Genomic DNA, 27,360 nt, shown 5'->3' on the forward strand with positions numbered 1-27,360 from the left:
GCAGGCCATGAGAGGAGCCCTGCTGGTTGCCATTTGGCCAGCCTTGTGCCTCTGTCTGGGCTAGAACCTCGGTGAAGCAATGGGGCTGGCATCCTGCGCGCGGTGAGGCTGCTGAAAGGTGGTGCTGGGCTTTGGTCCCTTGTTGGAAGGAGGGGGGGGTGTGCGATGAGGGGAAGGTGGACACAGGGTGAATGCAGCCATCTTCTGCCGGCTCTGCCACAGAGAGCCAGCCCTGCCCAGCGCCAGGACAAGGGGCAACGGGCACACGCTGCAACACGGGGAGTTCCACCTGAATGTGAGGAAAAACGTCTTTACCGTGAGGGTGCCGGAGCGCTGGGCCGGGCCGCCCAGAGAGGCGGTGGGGTCTCCTTCTCTGGAGACATCCAAACCCGCCTGGGCTGTGCAGCCCGCTCTAGGAGACCCTGCTTGAGCAGGGGGTTGGGCTGGGTGAGCTCCAGAGGTCCCTTCCAGCCCCACCAGGCTGGGGTCCTGTGTGGCACCGAACAGGGCTGAGTTATGAGCCCCACAAAGCCGCTCAGCTTCCAGCCGGCACCCAAAGGCACCTGCTCTCCTCAGAGGGTGAGAAGAGCCAGTGGCTGGCCGTGCCTCCGCACCCCACACCTGCCTGTGGGGCAGCATCTGCACTGCTTACAGCCTCTCCTGCAGCAAGCCGGGAGCCGTCATCCTGCCTGTCCCCCCCAGCCTGTGACAGCATGTTTGCCCTCTTTTGGGACCCGCCTGCCTGCTGCTGCTAGACGGCAGGGCTAAAAAAGGGAAAGGACGTAGCCGCTGTGGGGCTGCTGCTCCTCAGAGGCGGCACGGAGCTGCTCGGTGGCTGAAGGGAAGTTGAATTTTGCCACTCCAAGGACAAGCAGCTGGGGAAGTAGGGCAGAGAGCTGCTGTGGCCGAGCCAAGGCCCCCCCTGCCAGCTGCCCATCCTGCACAGCCAAGGGACTGGAGCCCCCAGCCCTGCTGCCAGCTGGTCCCACCAGCCCCGATTACACCATCCACCTTTGCAAGAGGGGCAGAGGGCCGGCTCAGGCACAGTCAGTGCCACTGGAGGACAGGCACCCCCAGCAGCCACACTGCTCTTCACCCCGAGCCCTCAAAACTGCTGTGGGGGCAGGTAGCAGCTGTGCAGGAAGGTGCAGTGTGCTCCAGCTAAGCCGCTGCAATTTGCGGTGAGCTCAAGGCCACAGAGATAAACCTGCGCAAGGAGACACGGGAAGCCCAGAGTTACTGAGCTGGGGGTTCAGCTCCTCTGCTGCTCTGTGCCACAGAGGCGGCTGGAGGGGGCAGAGGCCCTGAAGCAGAGGCCATGGCTCCAGCACGCTGTACCTCATGAGCTGGAGACACAGAGAATATCACATCCCTCCAGCCCTGAGAAACATCAAAGAACAAAGCGCACCATGAGGGCAGGGGGAAGAAAAGCTGCTCTGCCCACCCCAGAAAACCACTGCTGCAACAGGGAGCTGCAGGACCCCGCGCAAAGAAACCCTCCCCGTGCACTGCACCCAGCCGGCTTTAAGGCCACTGGGACACACAGGCCCCTGCAGTCACACCGGAGCAGAGCTGGCTGGCCAGCCCCGAGCTGTGCCAGCTGAGCCCTCCAGCCCACCAAGAAGCAGCTTTACCATGTTGCCAGCCACACCTTGGCAGAGCCGGCCAGGGCCCTGCACAGGCCAGGGCTGCAGGACCAACATCTGGAGCTGGTGGGGCTGGGTCACATCGAGAGCAAAACACAGCCAGGCCTCTGGCAACCTAGCACAGAAAGTAGGTTTTTTTTATTTATTTCAACATAGTAGTGCTTGGTTACAGTTTAGTGAAGAACAAATAGGTACATTCATTGGCCACAGCTTCCTGTCACAGCCAGCTGCTGCCTGACTGCAAAGCCAAAACACTGTTAAACCATACCAAAAAAAAAAGTTTAATGAAAGGCAACTATGCATTAAAAAAGTCATTGTATTTCTCAGCTATAAATTACTTCAGTAAAACATGGGACCAGCCCCAGCAGGAGCAAGTCAGAGTTTTGAAATTAACGGCCATCCGTACAAATGAGTAAAACCAAAACACTTTGCCAGTCACTCACAAGTACATTAGCAACAAGACTCACTGCCCCGACCCCTGACCTGCCATCCTAATGCCAGGAAGATCATATTATTGTTGTGTGCTTCAGTGCAATATGAACAATGAGCCTGTAGCCCTTTAATTCTTTATTTTAAAATTATTATTTTTTTTGCACTACACTCCTTCCCCTCCAAAGAAAAACTTAAAGTGCTCCTAGTGCTTTGGAATTCAAGCAAGAACAGGGGCCACTAGCATCACTTACTATCTTTGGTGACTTACAGCAGAAGAAAGGGCAACACACTGAGTCCAGGTCCTCCCTTAGCTTTGCCGTAAGTCAAGCAGTGATTGAGATGGAGCAACCTGTTTCTGTGCCCCAGCCGAGGCGAGGAGACAGGCAGAGCAGCCAGGAGAGCCACGGCAGTGGGGGTGGGGCTCTGGTTCAAGTACTAGAGCAAGAGGGATGTGCTGAAAGTTGTCATCTCCAAGCCTTCTCCAAAAAGCAGCAGGGATTGCTCCTTTTCGGGGGCCAGCAAGAGTGAAGCGGGTTAGCAGGGAGGCCCACAAGCTGGCACAGACCACACAGAGGGACAGGGCATTCTCAGTGTGACAAGTGACATCTAGCTCAGTAAAAGTGAGGTGGGTGACAGGGTGAGCAGGCCATACTAGTGAGCACATGGCAAGTGAGGAGAGGCCGGGGCTGCCCCAGTGCTTGGGGGTTCTCTCACACAGAGCTATGGGGGCTCCAGCACCAGAGCCAGCCCAGTGTCACATGGCTGGAGCCAGGCAGTGCCAGACCGCTCCACGCACAGGCAAGTCCTTCACCCCCACCGGGTCCTTCAGTGTCAGACCTGGCTTTGACCCACAGGAGCAGCCCTGGGTGGGCTAAAAGCAGTTCCAGTTCAGGCTGTCATGACAGGGCAGAGCAGCTGCCCTCCCTGGGCCAGGGCCTCCATCCAAGGCCACATCCAAAGCTGCTTCACTCATCCCCACATCAAGCTCAGGGCAAGCCAGGAATAACACCAAGCCTCCACCTCCAGGAGCCCAGTGGAGCTACCAGCCAGGTCAAACATGGCTGTTTTGGTTAAAGAGACAGAACCCTCCTCCCAGACCGACCCGGCACACTCAAAATGCTGTGTACACTGCTAAGCCCTGCTGATGCAGCTTCTGTGGCAGTGGGAGGACTCCAGGCCCATGGTCCTGCTCCATGGCCAGGTCTCCACAGTGTCTGCCACCTCCTTCTGCAAGAGCAGGCCTTGCCTCCACAAGCAGACAGACAGCCCCTGCACCTCAGCAGGGACCCCACCGGTTCATGTTCACTTGAAGTTAAAACCCTTGGTTATCTGCTAAATGCAATTTAATACTGCGGGGGAAAGGGGAGCCCCACCATGGGCTAAGAGGGAGGAGCCGGACTGCTCTTACCACCCCCCAGTTAAAGCAGCCCTGGTTCCACATGTGCTTTGGGCCACACACATTCCTGCACGCACACTCTCGCTGGGCCAGCTCCAGCTCCAAGCTTTCCCTGAAGGCAGCAGCCCATGGAGCCTTGCCCCACTACCCAACAGCAGCTACCATCTGAGCCAGCCCTCTTCCTTTGCCAGAAACTAGCAGGTTGGTTACAACATAGTTATCTCAGTGCCGGTAGGAACACTGGGTCTCACCCTCATAGGCCTCTGCTCTAGGATATGCTTCGAGCCAAGCTTTGAACCCACAGTCCTAGGTAGGACAGTTCAGCAACCAGGTGAAACGAGGGCCAGCAGTCAGGGCAAGACCACAGTCAGCCCAGAGGCATCAGCCCTGCCAGGTGTGAATATGGCACAGTATGCTTTAACATTCACCACAGGAGGCCCTGCCCGTAATGCTCTGTTAAAAGAGCTTCACACTCCCAAGTGAGTCAGGATGCAGAGTACTTCACGGAACACGTCTTTGCAGGAAGATAGTGCCTCTCCCAGCTATGGATGTGCAATTAAAAAGAGTAACTAGAACAGTCTCAGACCAAGCACAGTCTGAGCAAGATTCGTTCCTTCCAAGTGTGCAGATAAAAGTGCAAATATGCATTTGATGTTTCTTTTCTAGTGAGGAAGCTCTGGTGCATTTAGCTGCCAACATCTTGAAGACCAGACCAAGAAAAAGCTTCCAGAGAGTTCCGCTTCACTTTGCTACATGGTACCTTAAAGTCACAGTTCTCTTGCTTACTGCCTGCAGCCATAGGCTCAGTCCCGCTTACAGCTGCAGCAGGTAGTGGAATGTTTGTGTCGATGAGTTAGATGCTTTGGGGAAGAATGAAAGAAAACCAGGTTACAATCCTATACATGAATGCCACTTCTGGGAAGAAAGGGACCTCGCAGCCTCTTCAGTTCTGTGGTGCAGGGTATGAGCTATGGTGATTATTCATCTCCGAGCCGCCTGCGGCAAAGAGCAAGGGGGCACTGTCTGTAGCTGTTCCGCTGAGGTGGGGACCCACCACGTAGCTGTCATTTCCAGCCAGGGACCCATAGCAGCCAGAGCACTGAGGGGTAGCCAAGCTGGGAGAAGAGACAGAAAAGCCAGACGTGGACTCTTAGAGATGGATAATTTGGCTGCAGCTAGTCTCCACTGCTAGGAAAGACTTCCGCTGCCAGCACCGACAGGGTTATCCAAGCCTGCAGAAGCAGGCTATAACATGCAGGCACAGTATCTCCAAGGAACTTGGCTTCAACAAGACAGGTACAAGGAGAAAAGCACCAGGCCCTAAACACACTGGTCAAGAAGAGCCAGAAACTCTGAACCCCTCACTACGCCCCTGAGCAGCGGGCAAAGGACAGGGCTGTCAGGCTTCCCCCCAGTTTTGCTGGGGATATTGGACCATTCCCCCTGGACACCAGGAGCTTCCTGCAGACCACATCCCTCCCAGTGGAGAAACAACTCTTGAGGCCACTTCAGAGCCCTCTGCCCCCACAGCTGAGGAGGGTTCCCGGCAAGATCAGCCCCCCTGGATGAGGCCTTCCCGTCTGTAGCCACTGCGTATTTTCTACCTGTGAGCACCCAGTGTGATATCCACCTCTCAGAGCTGGTCACTTCTGCCTAATAAAAATAGCTCCTTGTGAGCTGCAGGAGGGAACCAAAGCAAGCTCAGTCAGAAGGCTTCTTGCCCCACCCACCCTGCCCAAGCTGTCTCTTAACACTAAATTTTTCTCCTAGGAGCAGAAGCCAACAGCTCTGTTGCTTCTACTCAGGGCAACAGAATGGCAGCTGTGCTTTTACTTGTCCCGCAGGACACTTACCCTCCATCTCTGGCCCCAAGCCGTGACAAGTCATCATCGCTGTCATAGCGCCTCGGATTGTCAAAGAAGTAGGCTCTGGAGCTGTAACTGTGACTATTCACCATCCCCGCTGGAGTCTGTTAAAGAGAAAGGAGTTAGGCCAGAAGTGGGATATTTCTGACAACCTTTCTGAAGGCCTGCCCCCACACCCCAGGCATCTCCTCGAGCTACAGCAGCTTGCTCAGGCTTACCAAGTTCTGACTCAGTCTCTGAGCCCGGAAGAACAGCACCACAAAAGTTGTCGGCACCAGCTCCCAGAGGAAGAGGACCACTCCAAACACCACATACTCTTCACTGCTCACTTCCACATGCACCTGCGGACAGAAGTTAGAAGTCTCTGTATAAACCTAGCCATCAGCAGAGCCACACAGCTCCCAAAGCTGGACACACAACACAGCTTAGAACCAGGAATGCAGAGAAACCCTTACAGTTGCAGGAATCCCCAAACCAGAATGGTGACCTTCACGTGACTGTTGCTACTGGTTTTAGTGAGCTCAGTGTGCTACCAGGGTACTCTTAGCTCCCTCCCCACGCCAATGACTCCCTTGCATGCAGCCACGCCTGATTAAGCACTGCTTTTCTGCTCTAGTTGACATGTTCCTCCTCTTCCCCAAAAGAAGAGTTGGCAGGCTAGAACTGAAGAGCACAACAGGGAATCCCTCCTGGAGAAGCAGCCAGATAGACGATCAGGGTTTGCTGTGGTGGAGAGTGCAAGCAGGGCTTCTGAAGGCAGAAAGCCAGCTCATCTGGGGATTCAGCTGAAGAGACACCCCCATGTAGCTACCTTCTCACCTACGCACACCCTCACGGGAAGGTAGAGTAACTGCCATTCACTTTACTAACTCTGGATTGGGGGTCCCAGACACTCACCTTGTCTGAAAGGTTGTCCCAGCCATAGTTAAAAGGACCAGGAACATTGTCTGGAGATATGGCCACAGCTACCAGGTTATAGCAAGCCCTTGAGGAATACAGAAGAGCAACTACAGATCCCACAAGAATAGCCTGGCAGACAGATGTTCCCTACAACAGGAAGAAAAAAACCACCCAGTTTTAATACAGACCTTCCAACAGAGCTGCAATTCCACACACACCACCACCACCCTCTCCTTAAACACATGAGAAGCTATGCAGGCAAGAATGACCTAGAACATTTGTATGTTGCTGCTAAAATATTCAGAGCTAGTTAAGAGCTTTCTTGTGTGACGAGTTCATTGCAGTAGCAGAGCTACACAGCCAGTGTCACCTGGGAGCAGGCAAAGCTTGAGGCACAGGAAAATTATCCTCAGAATCTTATCAGTCAGCTTCAAAATGGTGGTCCAGAGAGATGCCATCCCCCTCCCCTGCCATACTGTGGTACTCTCCAGGAGAGCAGCCAAAAACCATTAAGAGAATCAACTTTCTGCTTTACACCCTGATCAGACTCCAGAGCAGGAGCATCCACCCAGCTTGCTCACCCCGCAGCAGTTCAGCACCCCTGACACCAAACACATTTGTCTAGGCAATAAACTCAAATATTTGGAGTGGGGAACTGTGAGAACAGGCAGAAAGACCCAGGACCTGAACCCCAGCACTGCTGTGGGACAAACCAGGCTTTGCTTACAGAGCAGTGTGCTGAGGGGTGGCTAGATATTGCAGGATCTCCAACTCCTGCTAGCTGTCCTGTGCTGGTGAGGAGCTTCCTCCACTATTGTTTCAGATGCAGTGCTGTCAGAGGTACATGAGGTACCTGAAGGTCATGGTACCTACCTTTCCTGGACAGCTAGTCATGGGAAAGGAAGCCACTTGAAGATCTGCAAGCATCTCCACTTCTTTGCTAAATATACCCGTGAAGCCTTTTAATAGCTGCTGGGAGCCACCAAGTCAGTGAGCAGGCAGACAAACACATCTCAGCAGCTGACTTGCCTTTGTGTTTAAGCAGATAGTCTACTCACTCATTGACCTGCTCCCCATCCAAGCTAGGGGCACGCTAGCTCTGCTTTCCTAGCTTTAGAGCACTTGCTCAAGAGAGTATCTTGGAAGAGTAATCATGAAAGTGCTGCTAACAGACAAGTCCCTGTGACACCACTGGAGCACAGGAACACAGCCTGTTCTAGCACAGTTAGCTGAGCCCTTGGTGTCCAGTCCAGCAGAGCAGGAGGCAGAAAGGCTAGTGAAACAAACCCCCAGCTAACAAGGACCACCGTACTGGATCTGGCTGCAGTCCAACAGCACAGCCTCCTCAAGTATCAGATGGCTCAAAGCCTTCCTACCTTCAGGAGTGGAGGCAGCAGCCTCACTGGGCCCCTCCAGCCTTGCTGTATTGCTTTGAGTCAGCAGGTTCACAGCTGGAGCTCAGGAGGCAGGACAACCTTTTCAGGTATTTGTGTAACACTTCTGTTCATCCCCCATCCTATTCTTGCAGCTCCTCCACAACAAAGTCAGGGAATGCCTCCAAGGTAGGGAAGGGAGACAGCATTTGAATGCAAGAGACATTTACCAGACAGCCAGGCTGAGTATTCAACCTGAGATTGGACTTCTCTATGGCATTTCTGCAAGAACAGGGCCCCACAGGCAGCCTCAGGCATATAAGTAGAGGAAGTTACTGCATTCATAAACTACTGCTGCGTGAACTTGGTAAGTTAATTAGTGTCCAGAGCCAGTCAGAGCTGGATACCTGGCCCATGCAAGAGGGATGCGAGCAGGTTCTCAGCTTAGTCATGGCTCCTCTGTATCATTTCAGATCACCTGGCTGCAATCAGCAGCCTCTGTGGAGAGCAGTCACCAGAGCCAGCTGGATGTCAGTCCTAGCCACCCAAGGCCCATACATCCTGGATTCTGGGCAACCACCACCACTCTCTGCTGCTTAAGAAGCCCAGACTTCTACAGACAGCCTCGGCTTGAACTTGACAGCAGAGGCCACCCTCACATCTTGCTTCCCTAGGAGAAGGGGCAATGGACTGCAGCCACTTTGAGTGGTCATGCAGATGGCCTGCTAAGCAGCAAGGAGATGCCTCCAGCCAATGCAAGGCAGTTGCCTGGATCCAGAGTATCTCTGTAGCAGTGTCTGCTGCAAGGCAGCTTGTCACCCTCTTCATCCTCTTCCTGAGGGGGGATGGAGCCATCTAACCACCTCCAGAAGCTCTATGCTGTGGGCAGCCTCCCAGCTGAGCCACATACAGTAGTGCTTCGAGCTTATGTAGATTCACCTGAGGGCACATTGGAAACAGGGTCTCTGCAGGAGGCCAGAGCCCCACCTTCTGACACTGGAGAGTCACAGTATACAGGGTGAGGGGCTGTACTATGGGGATAAGGCAGTAGCTCCAAAGTACTAGAGCCAGGCAGCTGGCTTCCTTGAGCCTGACTATGCTCAGGTGTGCAAGTTTTTCCTACGGACATTTCCAGGCTCATCAAAAGACTGCTGCCTGCCCTTCTCAAGAGGCCAGGTCCCCCTGGAATCATTGCCCTTGACAGGAGTGATATGGCTTTCCAGAGGAAGGGGTGGCAGCTCAGGGGCACTCTTAATGCCAGCCTACTGCCACACTAAGATGAGACTGGTGGTATCTTATCTAGTTTCCTACCTGCTTAAGAAGAGTATGTTCAGACCCTCCCCTGTCCTTCTGCCTTGGGGCAGGACCTACAGCAATTTCTCCTCCCCTTTTAAGATGCTCACCTCATCCAGGACAGGCAAGCACTGCCTCTGGCTCAAGGAGGCAGGCAACTAAAGCTGGACTGCTGGGAGGGATGCCCTTTGCAGAGAGCTGTTCTGCATCTGCCAGAGATATGACAGAGACTTAACTGTCCTTAGTGACAATATACTGCAGAAACTGCATCTGCTATTCTTAGAAAGCCCTCTCTTCCAGTCAAACCCTAAATTATACTTCTAAACCTGAAAAGCGTAAGCAGGTCATGAGTCTCCTATCGTGCCAGCAAAGCTGCAGACAACATATTCCCCTAAAACATCCAGGGCACTTCATTCCTACAGCAAAAGCATTCACTTTCTGGAGGGAAGAGTCCAAGAGCTGCCACCTCCACTCTGGAAGTAGTGTTGGAGCAAGAGTAGCTCAGGTGCCACCAGGCCAGCATTGCTCTGACTAAGCACGCATAAATCCAGTTGAGAATCCAGCTGACTACTGCAGTTCCAGTGTAGTTTGAGGTATTTACCTACCTTGGACTCGAGGTAGACATTCGCTGAAGACATCTTTCCTAGTTTGCACATGCAGCAAGCCAGCGAGATGGCACAGAGGATGAAGAGGCTGTCATTGACTAGGGCACGGGCAAGGACTGTCCACCTCAGCTGGTTCTCTGGGACCTCACCGTGGATTAACATTGCACAAGTTAAGTTCACAACTAAGAAGAGAAGGCTGGTAAAGATGGAGCCCAGATACAACAGGACCCTGAAGAAATAGCGAGGGGAAAAAAAAATACAAGTGGAGTTAAAAATTAGACAGTTCTGGGCTCATTCTGCACCACCCTCTTGCCTCATCAGACAAGAGAACCTCCTAACATGCCCAGTGCTCTGCTTGCTATGAAGATCAGACATTCCAGCAAGTTTCAGCAGTTGTATTGACAGCCCAAATCCACAGAGTATTCGTCTGAGCTGCTCTCATAATGCATAAGCAGTGTAAGTAGTCATGAGTTACAAGACTCATCTTCTGACAGTCAGGTTCTTATCTTGCAGATTTTAAGTGTTGCTCTAGCTCTGCATTAACTTCAGTCAATAAGCTATGAGTCATCACAGCCACTGCAACTTCTTTATTGAAAGCCACTGGAGCTCACATTTTCCATTGTGGGTTTCCCTAGAAATGGCCAAGAAGTGCCTGGGCTGCACTAACAGTGGTCTCACCTATCGCTCAAGCCTTATCCTGTAGATCTTTTTTAGCTCAGAATGACCTTGAGAACTCATCTAGTTTGCTAGCAGCACTGGTATTGGGATGCTAACAACATGGATGGAAGCATGCAGTATAAGCTTTTAGCTTCCTTGGTACCCTTGAAGCTCCCAGTCCTGCTCTAAGGCACAACACTGATTCTTGTCAGAGTATAAAATTAGCCCTGTTGAGCCTTTGGGGTCTGAAGCTCCCGTTCCTAGCACTGGAGCATGAGTTTTACCTTCAAAGCTGGCTTAAGGTATGTTAGAAAAGTACCACTTACTTGTACTTGTTGAATTCAGCTGCACATTTCACTTTGAATATGACCTGGGGAAAGATTTGCACAGCATTACTTAACATGACCTATAGCTCTCCTTTAAACTTAACAACACTGGAGCCATCATCCAGCTGGACATCTTGAAGGACTCCAAATTACCTATCAACACCAAGCCTTGCACTGGACCCACTTGCAAGAAAGAGTACCAGTCTTTCTTGCAAAAGCCAAAAGCAAATGTAGGTGTCCAACAGGCATAAATGTGTTTAACACCCCATATGTGGCAAGGGCTTAACACCACACCTCTAAGGACTCTGAGAAGATCAGGAAGTTTAGCACTCAGGCGCTAAGGTCATTCAAAAATACATCTACTTTCCCCAGTGTTCTCTGCTGCATATTTTAGGACCTCAATCATCCTTGATTCCCATGTTAGAGAAGGCTGCCTCAGCAAGACAAATAGCTGATCTAAAATAGCCTTCTGGTATTGGATGATGGACCTGCAGGCTATAACAAGCATTTGGAGCTCACAGCTCCTCCACCTTTGAGATGTTTGTAGGCCAAATACACCTGAAATGTAACCCTGAGATGGTAGGAAGTCCTCCAGAGGTGGAAGGCCCAGCCTACCAAGTTGCATGGCACACTTGTCAGACAAGTGTATTGGATAACAGTTATTTGCAGACTGTTTCACTCTTCAAAGCGACACGTGCTGTGTCCAGGAGTGGATCTGGGTTCTGCGAATCTCCTCACTACACAAGGAGTTAGGAGACTCAAGATGAAAACTGCACAGGAGAGACCAGTGCTTCAAAGCAAAGGCTCACAAGCCATTCCTCAGACTGCAGGGGACTGAACCCATTTGGGTTGGGAAGGCTGGAGGAGAACCATCAGCTCATACTCAGGCAGCCCTACAGCACTCTTCCCAAGTGCCAGACACCCTTCTATGCCCCTTTGGGCTGCAGACTGGCTCCTGCTGAAGCATGCAGGGGCAGGACTTCTTGCCTAAGGAAGTACGGACAGTTTAGAGAGGTGCAGAGACACACTCCCAAGTCACAGATGTGACCACAACAGTCCCACTGCAAAGGGATAGGTAACCAGTGCTCACATATTGTCAGGACAAGCAGCATGCTGACAGAGCTACATGGAGCTCGCTTGTCACATACTGATTTAGCACAGCTATGGCAGGAACTGGTTTTTGTCCTGTGAAAAATGCAGATCCTGGTACAGATTCCACCAGGAAGAGTCCCAGAGCTGAGGTCACATTCAGTCTCAGCCAAAGCTCATTAGAGACTCTGAAGAAACTTGGAAGAAGCAGAGAGCCATCTAGCCAGATCCAGCAACCATGTACTTGTGGTCAGCACAAGACCACTATGGGATCACTGCACAGGTGCAGAGGTTTAGTTTCACTGCTTCTGCAGTGAGTCCTTCCTGTCAGCATCCAGACTCTGGCTGCAGTGAAGGATCAGTCATCTCTTACAAGGCACCCTTAGTCAGCTTTTTTTCCCCCCCCCCGATGGGATTTCTTGGCTCCTGCCTTCCAGTCAGCACTGAGGCAGAAATGGCACTCTGAAGCTTCAAAAATAAGGCTCCTGCCAACAGGATTTCCAGAGACATTTCAGGATTTGAGGGTTGTCTGATCCATTGTAGTAATGTCAAGCATTTGAAAACCCCCCTACAGGGCATGGGACAGCTTCAGCAATCCTGATCCGAGAGCCAGATTCACTGTCTGGCTCCTCTTCCCCATTCTGAGGGAGGATGAACTTGAGTTCACTTGAGAAGCACTTAATGGGGAACAAGACACAGTACTTCAGCAGAGGGAGGTATCCAGCCCCCATGGCTGAGGGGCACAGTAGTACAAGCAGTCTCTGAAACCCTCTACCCTGTTGTCTTGGCCTACACCAGCCCAGGGAAGTACAGAAGTGTGGCATAACACACCGAGCCCTAAAGCTCATCTGAGTTACAGGAAACCTGGACCTCAGAAGGACCACGTGGTGGCTTCAAAACAGAAAAATCCCCAAATCCTCCTCTGTCCTTAGCTTGCCTGTAGGTTACATTCAACCCCTTTGGCAGTGTCAAAACAGACATCAAGGACGTCAGGCTGGGAAACCTCTTTGTTCAGCACCCATTTGCACAGCATGGAAATTCATTTAAGGTATTTGTACATCGGCTCTGTCTCCCAGAAGAGTCATTTGTAACCACAGCCTCTGAGTAGTGGTGCAGACAGAGTCCCTGGCTTGTATCTCAGCTGCTCACCCTGGCTGAGAACAGCCCTTTGGCTAAGCACAGGAACACCACTGGCCAACAGAAAGATGCTGGCTTCTGCAGTAGCCCCGTGCAAGATAGTCCACCAAGACCCTCCTCTACAAACCTGAGGATTAAGGCACACAAAGCTGTCTCAGGGTTAAGAGCACAATAGCAACCTGAGACTTGCACTTGGACTGCTGCCATGAAAAGCAGAAGGGGACCAGGCCCCAGCCTTATACTCCTATTAGCCCCCAGCTACTTAGTCCTATAACTTCAGGAAGGGAGCAGGCACCACTCTTTACAGTGGGTTTCATTATTAAGACATGACAACTCATCTGAAGCTTGTTTTTAATTCATAGTGCTGGGTCAGTAGGTGACATCAGCAGTGTTCACACTGCATCTTTGGGTTCTTGTCCTCAAGATAATCTTGCTAGCCTTTCAGCACTGGACTAGCTCTGCTGCTTTCCAAGCCCAAGGACAGCTTATGTAGAGGGTTCTGCTGTGAAGAAATCAGTGCAGAGCGCTCCGGAGTAACCCTATTCTTCATAAAAACAGGCAACACCGACCCATGCCCTCAGACAAGTGCGTTATGCCAAGTTGCTAGTGGCAACCCTTGCAAGATGAACAGTTCCTTCAGTTCCTAGCTGAGATCAGCCCCAGAAGCCATGCAGTTGCCTGCTGAAAATAGGGAACAGAGGTCCCTGCTAGCCCAGCCTCAGCAGGGCTAAGAAACTTACTCTTAAGCAAGCCTTTTTAACAGTTAGGCAATACTCTGTTGTCTTTATAGAGCCACAAATCCTTTGAGCATTTTACATCAGCCAGAGACATGGAAAGAAGGCAAGTGAGAAGAGCTACAGACCTCAAAGTCCCTTGTGATGCTGGAGGCTTTTTTTTTTATGAAGAGTTGCTATATTTCACAGAAGTGCATAGCTTGCTCACATCACTGAACCCAGAAAGTGAACTTGCTAAGAGTATGTTCTCAGAGCATTGTTTAGGGAACACAGTCATCCTTAGAAGGTGTATTGGAGATGTCACAGCTCCTAAGAGAAGTGACAGACACCATATCCCACAGATAGCTCTAAGGACCACTTTCAGTACCTGTACAAACCAAGATCTCAACCCCAACACTGAGCCTCAGATAGCATTTCAGCTTGGTTTTGTTACAACCATTCATAATTGATCTGAAAGATCCAGGAGAGCCAAAAGCTTGTCATTGTTTGATGGAGTCAAAGTCTCTTTTGCTCCTAAAGAAATCATGTGATTGGGCTCTCCAGATACAAGATATAACCATGTCCTGCCTTGACATGAACACAGACCTCAGTTGCAAGAGTTGCATCCACCAACAGATTCCTTCTCTCACCACAGAGATTCAGCAGCAAGCACTGGAGCACAGCACAGACTATTTTGGGACTATGCCCCATAACAAGTGTTCAAGCCCCCACTTGTTCCTCAGAAACAGTTGGGACTATCCGTGAGGATCTCTCACCATTCCTACTAATACTGGGATCATCCTATGCCATCAATAACACAGGGTACAACTTGCTTGGACCCTGACTTCCTAGAATAACTGGTTGCTGGCATAGCCACCTGTTCATTCAGGAACAGTGGAGCCCATGGGAATCATCAGCTATGGGATGGAGCAGTTTTGAGCTTAAGTGACCCCTTACCAGTCCCTGAGGCAGAGGGCACATGCTAGGTGTCTGCCAGACAAGGAGAATGGAAGGGTGCAAGAATGATTGAGGCTTTTCCAGTTTTCCATCTGAAAAGGCAGGAAGATACAGGACAACAAGGACAAATGGCTCCCAGGCTGGATGCTCTTCCCATGCATGTCTGCTTCAGTGCAATTAGAGCAGCAAGGGATGAAAGAGGTTGATGTCATCACAGATGGAGCACTTAAAGAAACCCAGACAGGTTAAGGGTTATGGCCCCACCAGTCTGGCAGAGCCTGATCACTCTAGCAGAAGACCTTACTCATTGTTGCACATAGCTGCTGACTCCCAAGTGAGACAACGATGCCAAGTGCTCAAGAAGGTCTTTGAAAGGGTCAAGATGGAGGTTGGGTTGTTGTGGCTACATTTCTATGTACTGGACTCCTGACAATGACCTGGGGGAAAGCAGGAATTAGCACAGACTCTTGGGAAAGGTAGAATTACTCAAGCAGATGTCTAGCTGGCAGCAGATGAGCTATTCCAAAAGCAAGGCAGAGAAGGACCCTGGGCTGGTTATCAGAGCCACTGTTCTGCCAGTTTGAGGCAAGATTGGGAATGAATCAGAGGAATCCAGACCTGATATACTGCGAACTCTGAATTTCCTGGAAAGGAACTAATTCTGTTACAAGCTGAAGCAGAAAGGAAGAGATCTTCCCAAGCAGAACCCATTACACTTTTTGATGTTCCAGGTGGAAATAAGGCAGTGACAAAAAGAAACTGTTTCCACCAAGTAAGTGTTCTGGAAGTGTTCAAAGCTCCATCCAACCTGGCCTTGAGCAATCTGGTCTAGTGGAAAGTGTCCCTCCCGTAGCAGGGGGTTGGAACTAGATGATCTTTAAGGTCCTTTTTGACCCAAACCATTCAGTGAATCTATGGAATAAGATTTTTGTCAGGTCTCCACATCCTCTCAGGAGCTATGAGGGGACAGGAAGAAGATAGCCTCTCCCCACAGAAAGGTGGAAACACCACGTAGTTTCACGAGTTTGAATTTCACAGCCTGGAGTGCAAAATAATGCTAGCTCTCCATGGGTATTTATTGTTCCCTGGAGCTTTTCCCCCACCCAGCACCATTTCACCCTCAGCTTGTACATAGCCTGAGGAGCTCTGTAAATCAAGCAAGATTAGCTCAAATAACATAGCACAGGCCACACTTTCTTTCTCTGCTTAGACAGATGCCATTTCTCCAGTATCTCCACAAAGGAGGCACTGTATACAAAAACAATTACCCAGGCCTTCAGCACAGAAACAGCCTATGCTTTTATCTGAGGACATCTAAGACCAGGACACCACCCCCAGCATAGCAGAAGCCCAATGCCCTTCTACAGGTTGCTACCAGCTGTCCTTTAAGAACTAGGAAGGGATGGGCCCTCCACAGCAGGTTCTGCTTGAAGTCACACTAGTAAATGTACCAGTCATCTCCAGATCTTGAGCCACTTCAGGTAAACTGCTGTGGTTCTACCACAGCTTCTCTCCTTCCTCCAGATAGGGACAATTCTTGTTTAATTACTCCCTAAGCCCCCTTAAACACAACTGCTCCTGTGCCTTAAGGCAAGGACCAAACACAACCAAGCCAGGCACATCTCAAGTTAGCTACCAGTACACAGCACCCTCCCACCTAGAGAAGGATGGGCTAGTTTTATCAGCCTGTAGCCCAAGCAGAGACAGTCAAGTATCACTGCTCAGCATCATTTCTTTTGTTAAAATGGAAGCCAGAAAAGCACCAAAGACTTTCAGTCCATCTAGCTGCACTTTCTCCAAACCTCTGGAGCTGCAAGCTTCACTACGTACCACCACTGTGAGATCACCCACAAATACCGTGAAGCGCTGGACACCCACTCTGCTTGCGACAGCCAAGCATCAGACCCTCTTTGTAGCTGAGCATGCATACCCATTTTCTTAAGTCATTTTATCCTTCCCTACTCTAGATTCTGAGCTCTTATTTCCTCAGACAGGATTCCCCTTGCCTCTGGGTCTTCCAGGAGAAAGAAACAGGGTATATTCCACCGAGTCCACTCAAAAACAGATGACTAGGGATGAAGGGAAGCCCGAGAACCTATTTGAATTTATCTTGCCCTTCTTTAAAGATGCCTTTTAACGAGCCCACAGAGGCAAATCTGCTGTCAGTCAAGTCCAGTGACTTAGAGGAAAACAGAAATCCAGCCACTTTGTGGTACCAGAACATAGGATCCCTTCCTCAGCTTGCCTTTCACAGGACACACAAACACCTATTGGTTGGAGCATTTGGTAGGTCAGGCTCCCTTTAACAGACAAGATGGATTATGCACACTATGCACCATTTGTTATTTTGCTGCCACTCGATCAGCAGCATATCTAACACTGATGGCTTTTGCAACAGGCAGTTTACCTTAGCTTCCAGGTGTTTATTTCAGGGCTGGGGGGGGGGGGGGGGGGGGGGGGGGACAGAACACAGGTAGGGGGGGAAGAACCAAAAGAGCCGAACAACCTAATTGCTCCAAGTCTCACGTTATCATGTGAATGTTGATGTCCTCGGGAAAATGAAATCATAACTCCCATCGGTGACACATCGGAGCGATTTCGCTGTGTGTTAGCGATTCCTTTGTGAGGCTGGCGAACAGCTGAGAGCTGCAAAGAATCTGAACAACAACAAAGCTGGAAGGAAAGTACTGCCTATTTATGAAACAAGTCACCAAACTGGAAGGCAGGCAAGCAAAGGGCTGCTCATGAGAAACTGGAGCAGAAACAAAATATTCAGAGGAAGAAGGGGAGGGGAGAGACAAGGCTTTAAAAGATAAAGACAAGTGAAAGGACTAGAGAGAGGGGGATTAAAAAAACACCACAAAACAAGTGATGGGAAGCCCAGAAAAGAAGGAATACAGCTCAGCAACAATAACAAGCAGCCCTGCACTGTCCCAGTCGCGATCTTTGTGCTAGGAAGGGGCCCACCTCTCCAGCCCCAGGCTGTTGTCTGGGGGAGGCAGAGGGATCTCAGGGTTTTTGTCTGACAACAAGCTGCAGAACAACAAGCCCAGTTCACAGCGGAGCAGAGAGATGGAGAGAAGGAGGGAGCGCAGCAACAATAGCAGAAGAGGCTCTAGCTGGTGACGTAATGGTTGGCATCACTCCAGGCCAGAGCAGCCCCTGCTGCTGCCACTTTCTGGTCCCCTTTAGAGACGGGGAATCAATTAAAAAAAGATGCAAAACAGTCCCCCAGGAGAGCCCCACGGCGCTGCAACCCCTCTTGCAAAGAGGAAAGCCCCACCCGGGAGCAGGGCACATCTCTGCACCCCCCCAACCCCAGATTCAGGGCATGTGCCCCCCTCCCCCCCCGGCACCCCCGTACCACCCCGCGGGGTCTGCATTCCGGGCGCACCCCTGCACTCCGCCAGCCCGGCACTAGGATCCAGGGCACACTTTTTGCTCACACAACCCCCTCCATCCCACCCCACCCCCAAGCCTAGATTCAGGGCATTAATCTACGTGCCTTCGCCCCCCCACCCCCCCAGCCTGGATTCAGGGCACAACCTTGTACCTCCCCAACCTGCCCCAGAGCCTACACTGAGGGCACTCCTCTTCGCACCCTCTCCCACCGAGCCTGGTCAGGGCACACATACACCCCCCCATCCCACCCCAAAGCCTTGGCTCCAGGGCACACCTCTGTGCACCTCCAAGTTTGGGGAGGGCGGCTGAAAAGGAAGCTTTAGCCCCGGCGTCCTGCAGGGTGAGGGCTTGGAGCGTCCCTGCCCCCCAACGGAAAAAACTTACCTCAGCGAAATAGAGGTTGAGGAGGCAGAGGCTGGAGAAGAGCAGGCAGCCGGGCAGGCAGTAGAGCAGCCAGTGGGCGAAGGGCTGCTGGAGGCGAAGGGCCTGCAGGGAGTTCTGCAGGTAGAAGGAGAAGAGGGTGGTCCTGAGGGCTGCCCAGAGCAGGCAGAGGAAGAGGCAGAGCGTGTGGTAGCTCAGCCGCCGCTCCCGGTAGTAGAGGAGCAGCCAGAGCTGCAGGTAGGCGAAGAGGAACAGGGCGGCGTAAAGCGCCGTGTGGAGCACGGTCAGCCCCAGCTCCACCGCGTAGGGCACGGCGGCCCCCTCAGCCAGGGCCGCCCCCTCAGCGAGGGCCGCCGCCGCCGTAGCGCTCATGGGGCAGCGGGAGGCAACGGCCCGCCAACGGTCGCCGCGCGCGCCCGCCCCGCCCCTCAGCCCCGGCTGGACACCCCCATGCAACAAAGGGGAGCCCCCCGCCTCTCGCGCTCCCTCGCGCGCGCCCGCCCTCCTGGCTGCGCCGCCCGCCCGCCCGCCGCCAAACAACTCTCTGCCGGGGACAATCAGCTGAGCCCGATTATTTGAGGCGCTCGCTCCTGACAGCGCGCTCTCCCCATTGGCTCCCCGCCGGCCCGCCCCCACCGCGCCCATCCGACGCGCCGAGTGGTCGCCGCTGCCTGTCACTCACGGCCGCCCCCGCCGTTCGCTTCTTGCTTCTTGGGTTGCCGCCGCCGCCCGCCTCCTCACTCTCCCGCACCGCCTACCTGGAGCGGCGGGAGGAGGCCACGCCCCTCGCGGAACTGGCCCCGCCCATCGCGTCCTCCCCCCGGGGGCGGGGTCTCGGCCGGCCGTGGCGGGGCGCGGCGGGGCCCGGCGGCTGCGGGGAACCACAAAAGGGGGAGGGGGGTGGGGAGCGGCTTTGGGGGTCCCCGCCTTTGGGGGTCGGCGGTAGCAGCACCCTGCTCCGGGGTCGGGCAGGGGCCTCCGGGAGGAAACAGGGAGCGTTCCTAGAGGGGTTCCTGGAGCTGGTTGCGGGGGCACCGGGGCACCCCCGACAGGCTGCGGGGAGGTGCGGGGGAGGTCCCACGGTGGTGGGTGCAGGTTGGGTCTCTGCTGGTGTGGGGATATCCCAAATGTAGCTGAAAGACCGCCTGTTCCGTACGAGCAGCCGCACCTATGGCTGTGGGGAATGCTCAGAGGCCACAGCAGCCAGGGGAACCTTCAGAGACCTCCCAGTACTGAGAGCCCAGCTCAGGTCTCAGCGATCCTGCCGCTGGGGGGGCACAGACCCAGCAACTTCGCTTTGGGCATCCCACATTCTCCAGCTGTGCAGCCAGGCCGGGGCTGCTGGGGCCAAGGGGAGACCTGGATGCGGGATGCTCTCCCAGCAGCTGCGGCGGTGGGATGAGGACTTCAGCCCGAATGCTCGGGACACCCAGGTAGGTGACATTCCTACTTGGAGGGAGCTCAGCCATGTTGTCCCTCCAGTGCCAGCTCTTTCCCAGCACCTTAGTCCCCAAGGCCAGACTAAGTGGGTGCAGCAGCTGTCTGTGGGTGCCGGGGCATCGGAGCACTCCTCTCGCTGCGTGGGCAGAGGGAAAGGCTGTGGCGTGTCCCTGCCGCAGCCTCGGCCAGCAAGCGAGGCCCAGCGGGGCTACTGGGTGCAGGGAAATGGGACCTGGGATCGAAAATGAAAGTGAAACTCTCTGGACAGGGCAGCGGTGGCAGCATCGCTGCAAAAAAAAAAACCAAACCATCGAGGCAAAGCATGCCAGGCAACAGGCTGGGATGCACTTTGATGTCCCACCTCTGCTGCTGACCCTTGAGAAGAGTCCCTGCACTGCCAGGTGCCCCTCACCGCAGCTGTCCCTGCGGGCCCCCTCCTGCCCTGCCTGCTGGCCCCTATCTTGCATTTGCACGGACAATCGGGCATGTCTGGTGCAAGGGGTCAGAGGCCGGGGAGCGGCAATGACGTGGGAGAAAAGCTCCGTTATCATCCGACGCAGTGTGCCAGATGTGCCTCCGGTCTCACGAGCTGCCCCAGCATGGATTTACGCCGCAGGCTGGTTATGCAGCAATCTGCACCATCCTTACAACGCTGCTGGTCTAAAAGCGCGGCTGCCTCTGCGCACAAAAGGCCGAGCAGCTTGCTGGCTCAAAACGGTGCTTGTGGATAACTGCGAGATAAAGAAACACCTCTGAGGTGACGGCGCTGGTTTCTGGCTGGAAACCAGCAGTGCATGGAGGCTACTGTGGGTCCTGGCATCACAGCCTGGCTGGGAGGCTTGTGGGGGCATCCAGCACGGGTGGAAACGTCTCCCCACAGCTGTAGGGTCACGGTCATGGCAGCGGCAGCGCAGGATGGGGGGGCACAGCTGTAGGGGCCTCGCAGTTGCAGGTGGCAACTCCTGCCTCCTCCACAGGCTGCTGGGGAGAAGGGGGTGGGTGGGTGGGAAAAGCCAGCAGGTATTTCAATGCCATGATTGCAAGCCCATCCTGAAGCGGCTGGAGAACACTCTCAGTGCTGTTCCAGCTCCAGATGCTGGGGAGCTGCAGCTTTTTGACCTTATTGAAGTCAGCTGGGTCAAAGAAGTTACCTTTGGAAAATTTGAAGGGAGCTGGGTTGAGCTCTGTTCCAGCAAAACTGGGTAGTGATAATTAGCCTGACTTACCTGCTGATTAGGAAAAGGCTGGTGATGGCTGCTTTTTCAAAGATGAAAAATGTGCAAAATAATGCAATATCTGATAAAGAAGTAAGGTTATTCCCAGGCAGCTGTAGGATTCCATAAAACTAACACATAACCTCACCCAGAAAAAAAAAAGCATAAGCAATATTTCAACAGTTGTCAGCAGTACGTGTCAGCAATCGTCAGGCGTGTGATGTGGGGCACTGTATTCTCCTAGTGAAATAAAATCCTGCAGGACAAACCTCGTCCCCCACCCCCAGGCAGTGAAGTGGACGCAGGGTGACAGTTTCCCATAGTGGGTTGCCACCAGAGGGTCACCATCATCCAGATAAGCTTCAGTGGGATCCCAAGGATGCTTTCTTTGGCCCTGAAGGGCCAATTTATCATCTTTTCAGGAGAAAAGAAATTTGCAAACTATACAGCTGTTGGGACAGCTTCCATCTCCAGGCAAGCTGGCTGCAAGCTGGATGTGTTTGGGAAGGGCTCGCTGGTGGGGCAGTGACGTGCAGCAGATCCGCAGAGCAGCAGGCTGGAACAGAGAGCTTTTCAGGGAGTTTTTCTGGACCCCTTTAAGGAAACCTGTGTGCATGGTCCAAAGAGCAAGAAGAGCCATCAGCGTTACACTCGTCTTTGCGTTTTTCAGCTGCAGCGGCAGGAGGTATATTTGTGCTGGGACATCCAGCCATGCCAGGGAGAGTGTTTCAGCGTTGTTTAGCCTGCTGTAGCTAAGGGGTTGAGTCAGCCCCACGTGGATTTGGGGTCTGTCTTGTGCCAGCAAATTTGGGAGGGCAGCACACTGGTTAACTGCTGCCAGAAGGGCAGGAAAGGCAAGCAAGCAGGCTGCCAAAGCATTGTGCCAGCTGGGAGAGGGGTGAAGGTCCTGCTGCAACAAAAGTCTTGATCTGCATTGATCATGACAGGAGAGGCTGAAGTGACTGCATTTAGGAGCATTCTCAGTGCTCCTGGTTTCAGAGCATCTACCTAGGGCGTTACAACCTGCCAACTGAGGGCTCTGCGGGCTGGAAGATTACTGATAGACTGAAATAAAACAAGGGGGAAGCAGCAGTGTAACATATTTGGACCAGACATAAAGTGTAGGGGTTTTGTAAGAAGGTGATTGATCACCGGGAGGAAAATATTCTGCTGAGGGATGGGGGAGATTTTACATCACTGGCATTTAAGTCCAGGTTGGTGGTGTTTCTCCTGAGTTCGGGGAGGCCTGTAGGTGATGGAGATGGTACCTGGCTGTCTGTGCAGTCCACGATTCCAGTAGGACAGTGGTTCTTCCTCATCTTGTGAGTCATAAAAACCACCCCCCATCACCCCTTGTTGAATGAAATGTGCTGCAGCTTCCTCAGTAATAAATATTGGTAGCCGGGGGCTCTGTGGGGCAGGGTGTCAGGGAAAGCAGCTGGGATCCCGGCAGTGTGGCAGGGCTCCCAGCCCATGGTTGCTGCTGCAGGACTTCCAAGCAAAACTGATGTGGCACAAGCAATTTATACCAACACAAGCATTTGTGCTGGGTGTCTCAGGTGTATTTGGTTTCATTTTAGATCATCTACAGTAGCCTTAACCACTTTGCCTGGCTCTGGCTTGGAGGTATGACACTGAAGACATCAGCCGGGCCTTTCTACCACCTATGCTGTGCTCAGCTGCCCTGTGGTCCATGGGCTTGAGGGTTTCCCAGCAGTGACAGAGCTGGTTCACACATCCCTGGTATTTTCACACATCTCTGGTAATCCCGCATGTGGCTGCGGTACCGGGTTCTGGCTGTTTCCAGCCCTATGGCGTTAATATTCTGTTGATGGAAAAGAGATGACTGAGGAAACGAGCTAAAAGCTGAATACTCAGGTGTGGACTGGTGGAGCGCAGAGGGAAGCTGCTGGGCAGGACGGAGTAGGTGAGGATGTGGGTAGGGAAGGGAGGAGCACGCTTTTTTGTGTGAAAAAAGCATGGGGAGGAGCAAGGTCGAGCATGGTGGGACAGAGTGAGGGGTCGCAGTGAGGCAGGCAGGGCTGATTTTGGGGGAGCTGCAAGGAGAAGAGCAGCAGTCACAGAGGGATGTGGAGAGGGCAGAAGGTGGATGCTAGAAAGGCTACGAGAGCCAGAGGAGACATGAAGCTGGGTAGAGTTGTGTGTTAAGCTGCTGGCACCCTCCTCCAGGTATAATTCCATGAGGTCTTGGAACTCCGTGGAGTCATTGGAGGCTGCTCCTCTTTCCTCCTTGACAGTAAACTCTCCCATTTGACCTGGGCTGGTTCCCACATGCCAGGATTTATTTTTCCATCTCGCCGTAGCCAAGTTTGTCATTTAATAAACATCCCCCTGCCCTCATCCCCCTCCCCTCTGTAAATCAGAGGAACAGATGGGAGGGCAAAGGACCAGAAATGCCTGGCACTTCCCAAAGCTGGAAAGAACTGAAGACTTTGAGATGAAAAGAAAAAAAATTTCATGCCTTTCTCAGCTTTGTCTTTGTTCCTTTGTGCCATTCAGGCCTGATCTGCACACCCCACCTGCATGCGAGGGAGCCTGTGAAGGCTGAGCATCCCTGGCTGTCACTGACTGGGATCAAGGCAGGGGGACTTTGCTTGGTTTTGAGCCTTTGAATTTGGGTTCCTTGCAGAGCAGCAGCAGTAAGCTGACAGCATCTGACAGGGTGTTGGAGGGAATGACAGTCAGTGGACACAGGGGTGTTTGTTAGTGGAAACAGCTGCAGCTCGTGATGCAAAGCAAACAGCTTCTGCATGGCTTCAGTTCCAGCTCTGTCTCTCTGTCGGCCAGGGACCAGCTGTGCTGCAGCACGCGCAGCAGCAGGGAGCGATGCCTGAAGAGCAGGCTGCAAAGGAACCTGGTATTACACAAAGGAATAAAGTGGGAAGAAGGTGTTTTCTCATCCTGAGCCCCTTAATCTGAGCAAGAAGAATTAAACAGCCGTGGCAGGGCAGCCACTTGCATGCTTGGTCTTTGCTCCATTCTCTGAAGCCTTTCACAGATTTCCTTGGCTCCACTCCTAACCAGCTCCATGTGGAGACCCGGCACGGAAGGGAGTAGCTCAGGGGTTTTGCTCCCATGCCACTGATACCAGAATAATGTGAGGCTGGACCGAGCCAGGAGTGACAAACCCGAGGAGCCTGTGCAAACCCCTCTCCCATTTGGTGGAGGTGAAACCTTGAACGGTGGTGAGATGGGGCAGGCACTAGGGGAGGGCTCTTGAACCTGCCCACATCATCTGGCATGGTCTGAAGTGAGCAGTATGGCCCGTCCCTTTGTGAACACCCCTGTCAGTGGCACATGTAATGCTAGTGGCATCCTCAGAGCTTTTTAAAAAGAATTGAGGCATCTTAGGTGGTTGGAGTTTGTTCTTGTATAATACTGTCGCAGAATTCTGCCTGTACATGTAATTTCTGTTTGAGTCTTGAAAAAAAAAAAAAAAAAAAAAAAAAGAGGAAGAAAACCAGCCCTAAACTGAAAGCACCGAGGGTCTGTGCAGTTGCACATGCTGCTCAGAGGAAAGAGAATGGCATTTGCTGTCATCTTTGCAGTTGTCTGAATCATCTGCTGTTCTAGCAGCTAATTTGTGATGTCCTTAAGATGCTTGTGTCACATCTGGAAATTACAGTCATGCTGTGCCTGCCCAAACAGACAGACACTCTTATATATGTTTGTGTGTATATATATATACACAATATATATTTATTTTTTTTTTACTTTTTTCCCAGCTGTGACTCTCCTGTGCCTGTATCTGATAACAGCCATGTCAGCTCAGAAGGACAGATGGGTGTCTTCCTTCTCTTTCCTGCTCTTCTGCGTTTTCTCCGTCCCAAGGTGGGGAAGTGCAAGGCTGCTGCAGGAGCTGAGCCCCCAGCGGTATTTCAGCAGCTTGCAAGCCGGCAGAGCATCCCTGGCTTATTTCAGCCATAATGGTGTGTATTTAAGAGTATGGATTTACATCAGCCTGGGTTTTCAGCAAAGGCTTGGTGAGGGTGTGTGTGAGAGTGGGACAATGAAGAGACAATTCTCGAGACTTTTACAGCCAGAGTTATTTTGAAGAGCTGGTTGAGCTCAGCTGGCAAATCTGTGTTTACACAGTTCCAAGTGCTCCTCACAGGCAGAGATGTCTTGGGGTGGGATCTTTCCTGGCTGTGCCCCAGGGACACTCTTTCAAATCTCTTTGATAATTTTCTGGATTATTTTCTGGAGGTACCATGGAAGAGAAACCCAGCATCCTAAGGACTTGGCCAGTCAAAGGGGCTGGGTTTCTTTGCCATGGTACCTCCCAGGGAAAGGGGGATCCCTTGCATGCAGGAGAACTAAGGGCTGTCAAGAATTAGAAGATCCTTGGCCTTGCCCTTCTTGTTCTGCTCCTTCGTGACCCCCAGGTGTGGTTTCCCAGAGACACCGGTGTGGGCTGAGGTACCAGCACAGCTCCCATGTCAGCGCTGAGGAGCTGGGTGTGTTAGAAAGGAAGGAGGGGAGTCTGAGGCCATTCATGTTGTTGCCTGTAATTAGTTTTGTTTCGGTAAGTACCTTACTCTGAGTAACAGCAAGACCATATCACATCAAGCACTGTCTCAGTGCGTGGCAGGAGGATGCTCTTGACTTCTGAGGACTTGTAGCCCAGCACAGCAGCACTTGTTTGACAAAACCTATCCCAGTCCCTCTGCCTCCCTCAGCCACATCCCTGCAGGCACCTCCACCAGCAGCGTGCCACAGCTCCATTTGCCCTGCTCAGACGTCCCAGGGTTGTTTGCCTGGAGACCTTAACATGCTGTTAGAGTGCCAGAGCACGGTGCTTGCCCTGAAGGTCCTCCCATCTGCCTCATCTGTAAAGGGAAGGGATGAAAACCAGGGGTTTTTGTGTTTCAGTTTCTCCTGGTGCCCAGCCCTTCTTGGAGCAGATTGAGAACGCAGCCGAGGCCCTCCAGGACTATGGCATTTCGGTGGTGAAGGTAAATGGGGACAAGGAGTGGGACAGGCTGTTTCTGCGGATTATTTCTGCAGGACTTCCTGAAGGGCGGGCAGAACCACCCTGGGGACTGACCCCAGAAGAAAGCAGATGTTGGCAGGCCAGGGCACACCATTTTATCCCTTGCCCTGGCCTTACATCTGCTGCTTGGGTGTTGCATCACACCTTCAGCCTGTGGGATGTGGGCAGGTTCCTGTGTCCCAGAGAGGCTCGATGTTGCGCCTGTGGCTCCAAACACCATGAAGTGGAGCACTGGCAGTGCTGTGGCTCAGACAGGGGCAGCCCTGAGCTGCCCCCAGCCTCCAGTTCAGTCTCAGTAGATGAACCTGTGTGCTTTGTTGGGCATTCATGGGTTTAGGGGGCACTGAGCGACTCGCATATTTCCCACTGTTTGGTCTTCTTCATGGGCAACGCCACGTGCCTGGCTTAGCTGGCTGATCTAATCTGGCCTCCCAGCAGCTGCATGGGTGCGTGGAGTTGCCTGCTCATTGCTGGGTACCCACAGGCATGGCACAAGGAAGAGTACGGTCCCCAGTGTGCTGCACAGGAGGGCATCAGCGCACTCATCTCACCTGGGTGGGACCTGCCCAGCTCCCTCCGTAGCTCCCTCCTGCCAGCTCAAACTGCTGGGAATGATGGATGGGGAGAGTTCACTTTGTTTCAATTCAGTGCAATAAGTATTTCTTATAAAGGAGTTTTTAGCTGCAACTTCATGCAGGTTGAGGTGAGGGAACTACAAATTCAGTGTAATTAGATTATAGAAAGTGCTTATATGTTTGTGTGTGTGTCTTAAATTTCCTCCAAAGACAGGCTAAATTTAATAAGCAAACAGTGATCTGTCACTTTGAATATGCTGGGCAGATCATAAGATCTCTTGATCCCATTAGACCCAAATCAAGGCAGGCTGAGCTGGAGAACTGAAGTACAAGCTCCAAACCCCATCTCTGGACCCTATTTTCTTGTATTTTCTCTCCCAGCAGGTCTGCAAAGGCTGTATTTAGACTCTTGAATGGAAGAAAACCGTAGTGCTGTATGTTTGTAGTTATTTGTGGAGCTGAGTGTCTAATTACATGCTTTCAATGTCTAGGTTCATTGTCCCAAAGAAGATGTCTCAAGATATTGTGGAAAGGAAAATACACTAAGGAAAGCCTACCTGTTCAGGTGAGGAGCGCTTTCTGGGCACCATGGTGCCACCCAGCCACAACTGTCATTGCTTGCCAGTGCAGATGTTTGAAGGCAGTGCTGTCAGTGATCAGAGAAGTCTGTGGAGGAAGAGAGGAGCCATGAGGACAGCAGTGACATACAGACTTTAGTGAAAACTACCCCTGAAAGGTCCAACACAGGCAAAGTAGATGCTTTGTTCTCAGTGTCAAACCTCCCGTCCTGCCCCACGCTCCTTTGAGCAGCAGAGGGTTGTGCTGCTACGTGAAACCACGAGAGAAATCCTCCATCAGTGTTCTTCTGTCCTTGTGGCCTCCTACCCCAGGTCCTCCAGAGTTATGCTCAGATCACTAGGTTTTGGGTCTAGCCCTAGAAAGAAG

The 27,360-nt window shown here is 52.4% G+C and overlaps 2 protein-coding genes across 5 annotated transcripts in view; one reads left to right on the forward strand and one right to left on the reverse strand.

Annotated features, from left to right (window-relative positions):
- Positions 1-1,751: 1,751 nt before the first annotated feature.
- GPR137C (G protein-coupled receptor 137C) lies at positions 1,752-18,607 on the reverse strand. Of its 2 annotated transcripts, XM_040601817.1 has the most exons (7): positions 18,176-18,606; positions 10,494-10,537; positions 9,511-9,739; positions 6,237-6,386; positions 5,558-5,680; positions 5,328-5,443; positions 1,752-4,589 (listed from the first exon to the last, which is right to left on the reverse strand). In XM_040601817.1, exons 1-7 carry the CDS (start codon positions 18,542-18,544, stop codon positions 4,418-4,420), a joined length of 1,203 nt encoding a protein of 400 aa, XP_040457751.1. In that variant the 5' UTR covers positions 18,545-18,606; the 3' UTR covers positions 1,752-4,417. The 2 variants fall into 2 exon arrangements, with proteins under 2 accessions (XP_040457751.1, XP_040457752.1); XM_040601818.1 differs by lacking the exon at positions 6,237-6,386 and having other exon boundaries at positions 18,176-18,607.
- A 481-nt stretch (positions 18,608-19,088) lies between these two features.
- TXNDC16 (thioredoxin domain containing 16) overlaps positions 19,089-27,360 on the forward strand; it is a 41,819-nt gene continuing 33,547 nt past the window's right edge. The window contains exons 1-5 of one of the 3 annotated variants that reach the window (XM_040601519.1): positions 19,089-19,605; positions 22,407-22,452; positions 24,573-24,776; positions 25,720-25,802; positions 26,907-26,980. In XM_040601519.1, coding sequence (XP_040457453.1) covers positions 19,543-19,605; positions 22,407-22,452; positions 24,573-24,776; positions 25,720-25,802; positions 26,907-26,980 — 470 coding nt within the window. In that variant the 5' untranslated portion in view covers positions 19,089-19,542. Of the gene's footprint in view, positions 19,606-22,406; positions 22,453-22,481; positions 22,570-24,572; positions 24,777-25,719; positions 25,803-26,906; positions 26,981-27,360 lie in introns of those variants that run through there. The other 2 variants (XM_040601520.1, XM_040601521.1) reach the window with 2 other exon arrangements.

The sequence above is a fragment of the Falco naumanni genome, chromosome 7 (genome assembly GCF_017639655.2).
Source record: "Falco naumanni isolate bFalNau1 chromosome 7, bFalNau1.pat, whole genome shotgun sequence".
Lineage (NCBI taxonomy): Eukaryota > Metazoa > Chordata > Aves > Falconiformes > Falconidae > Falco > Falco naumanni.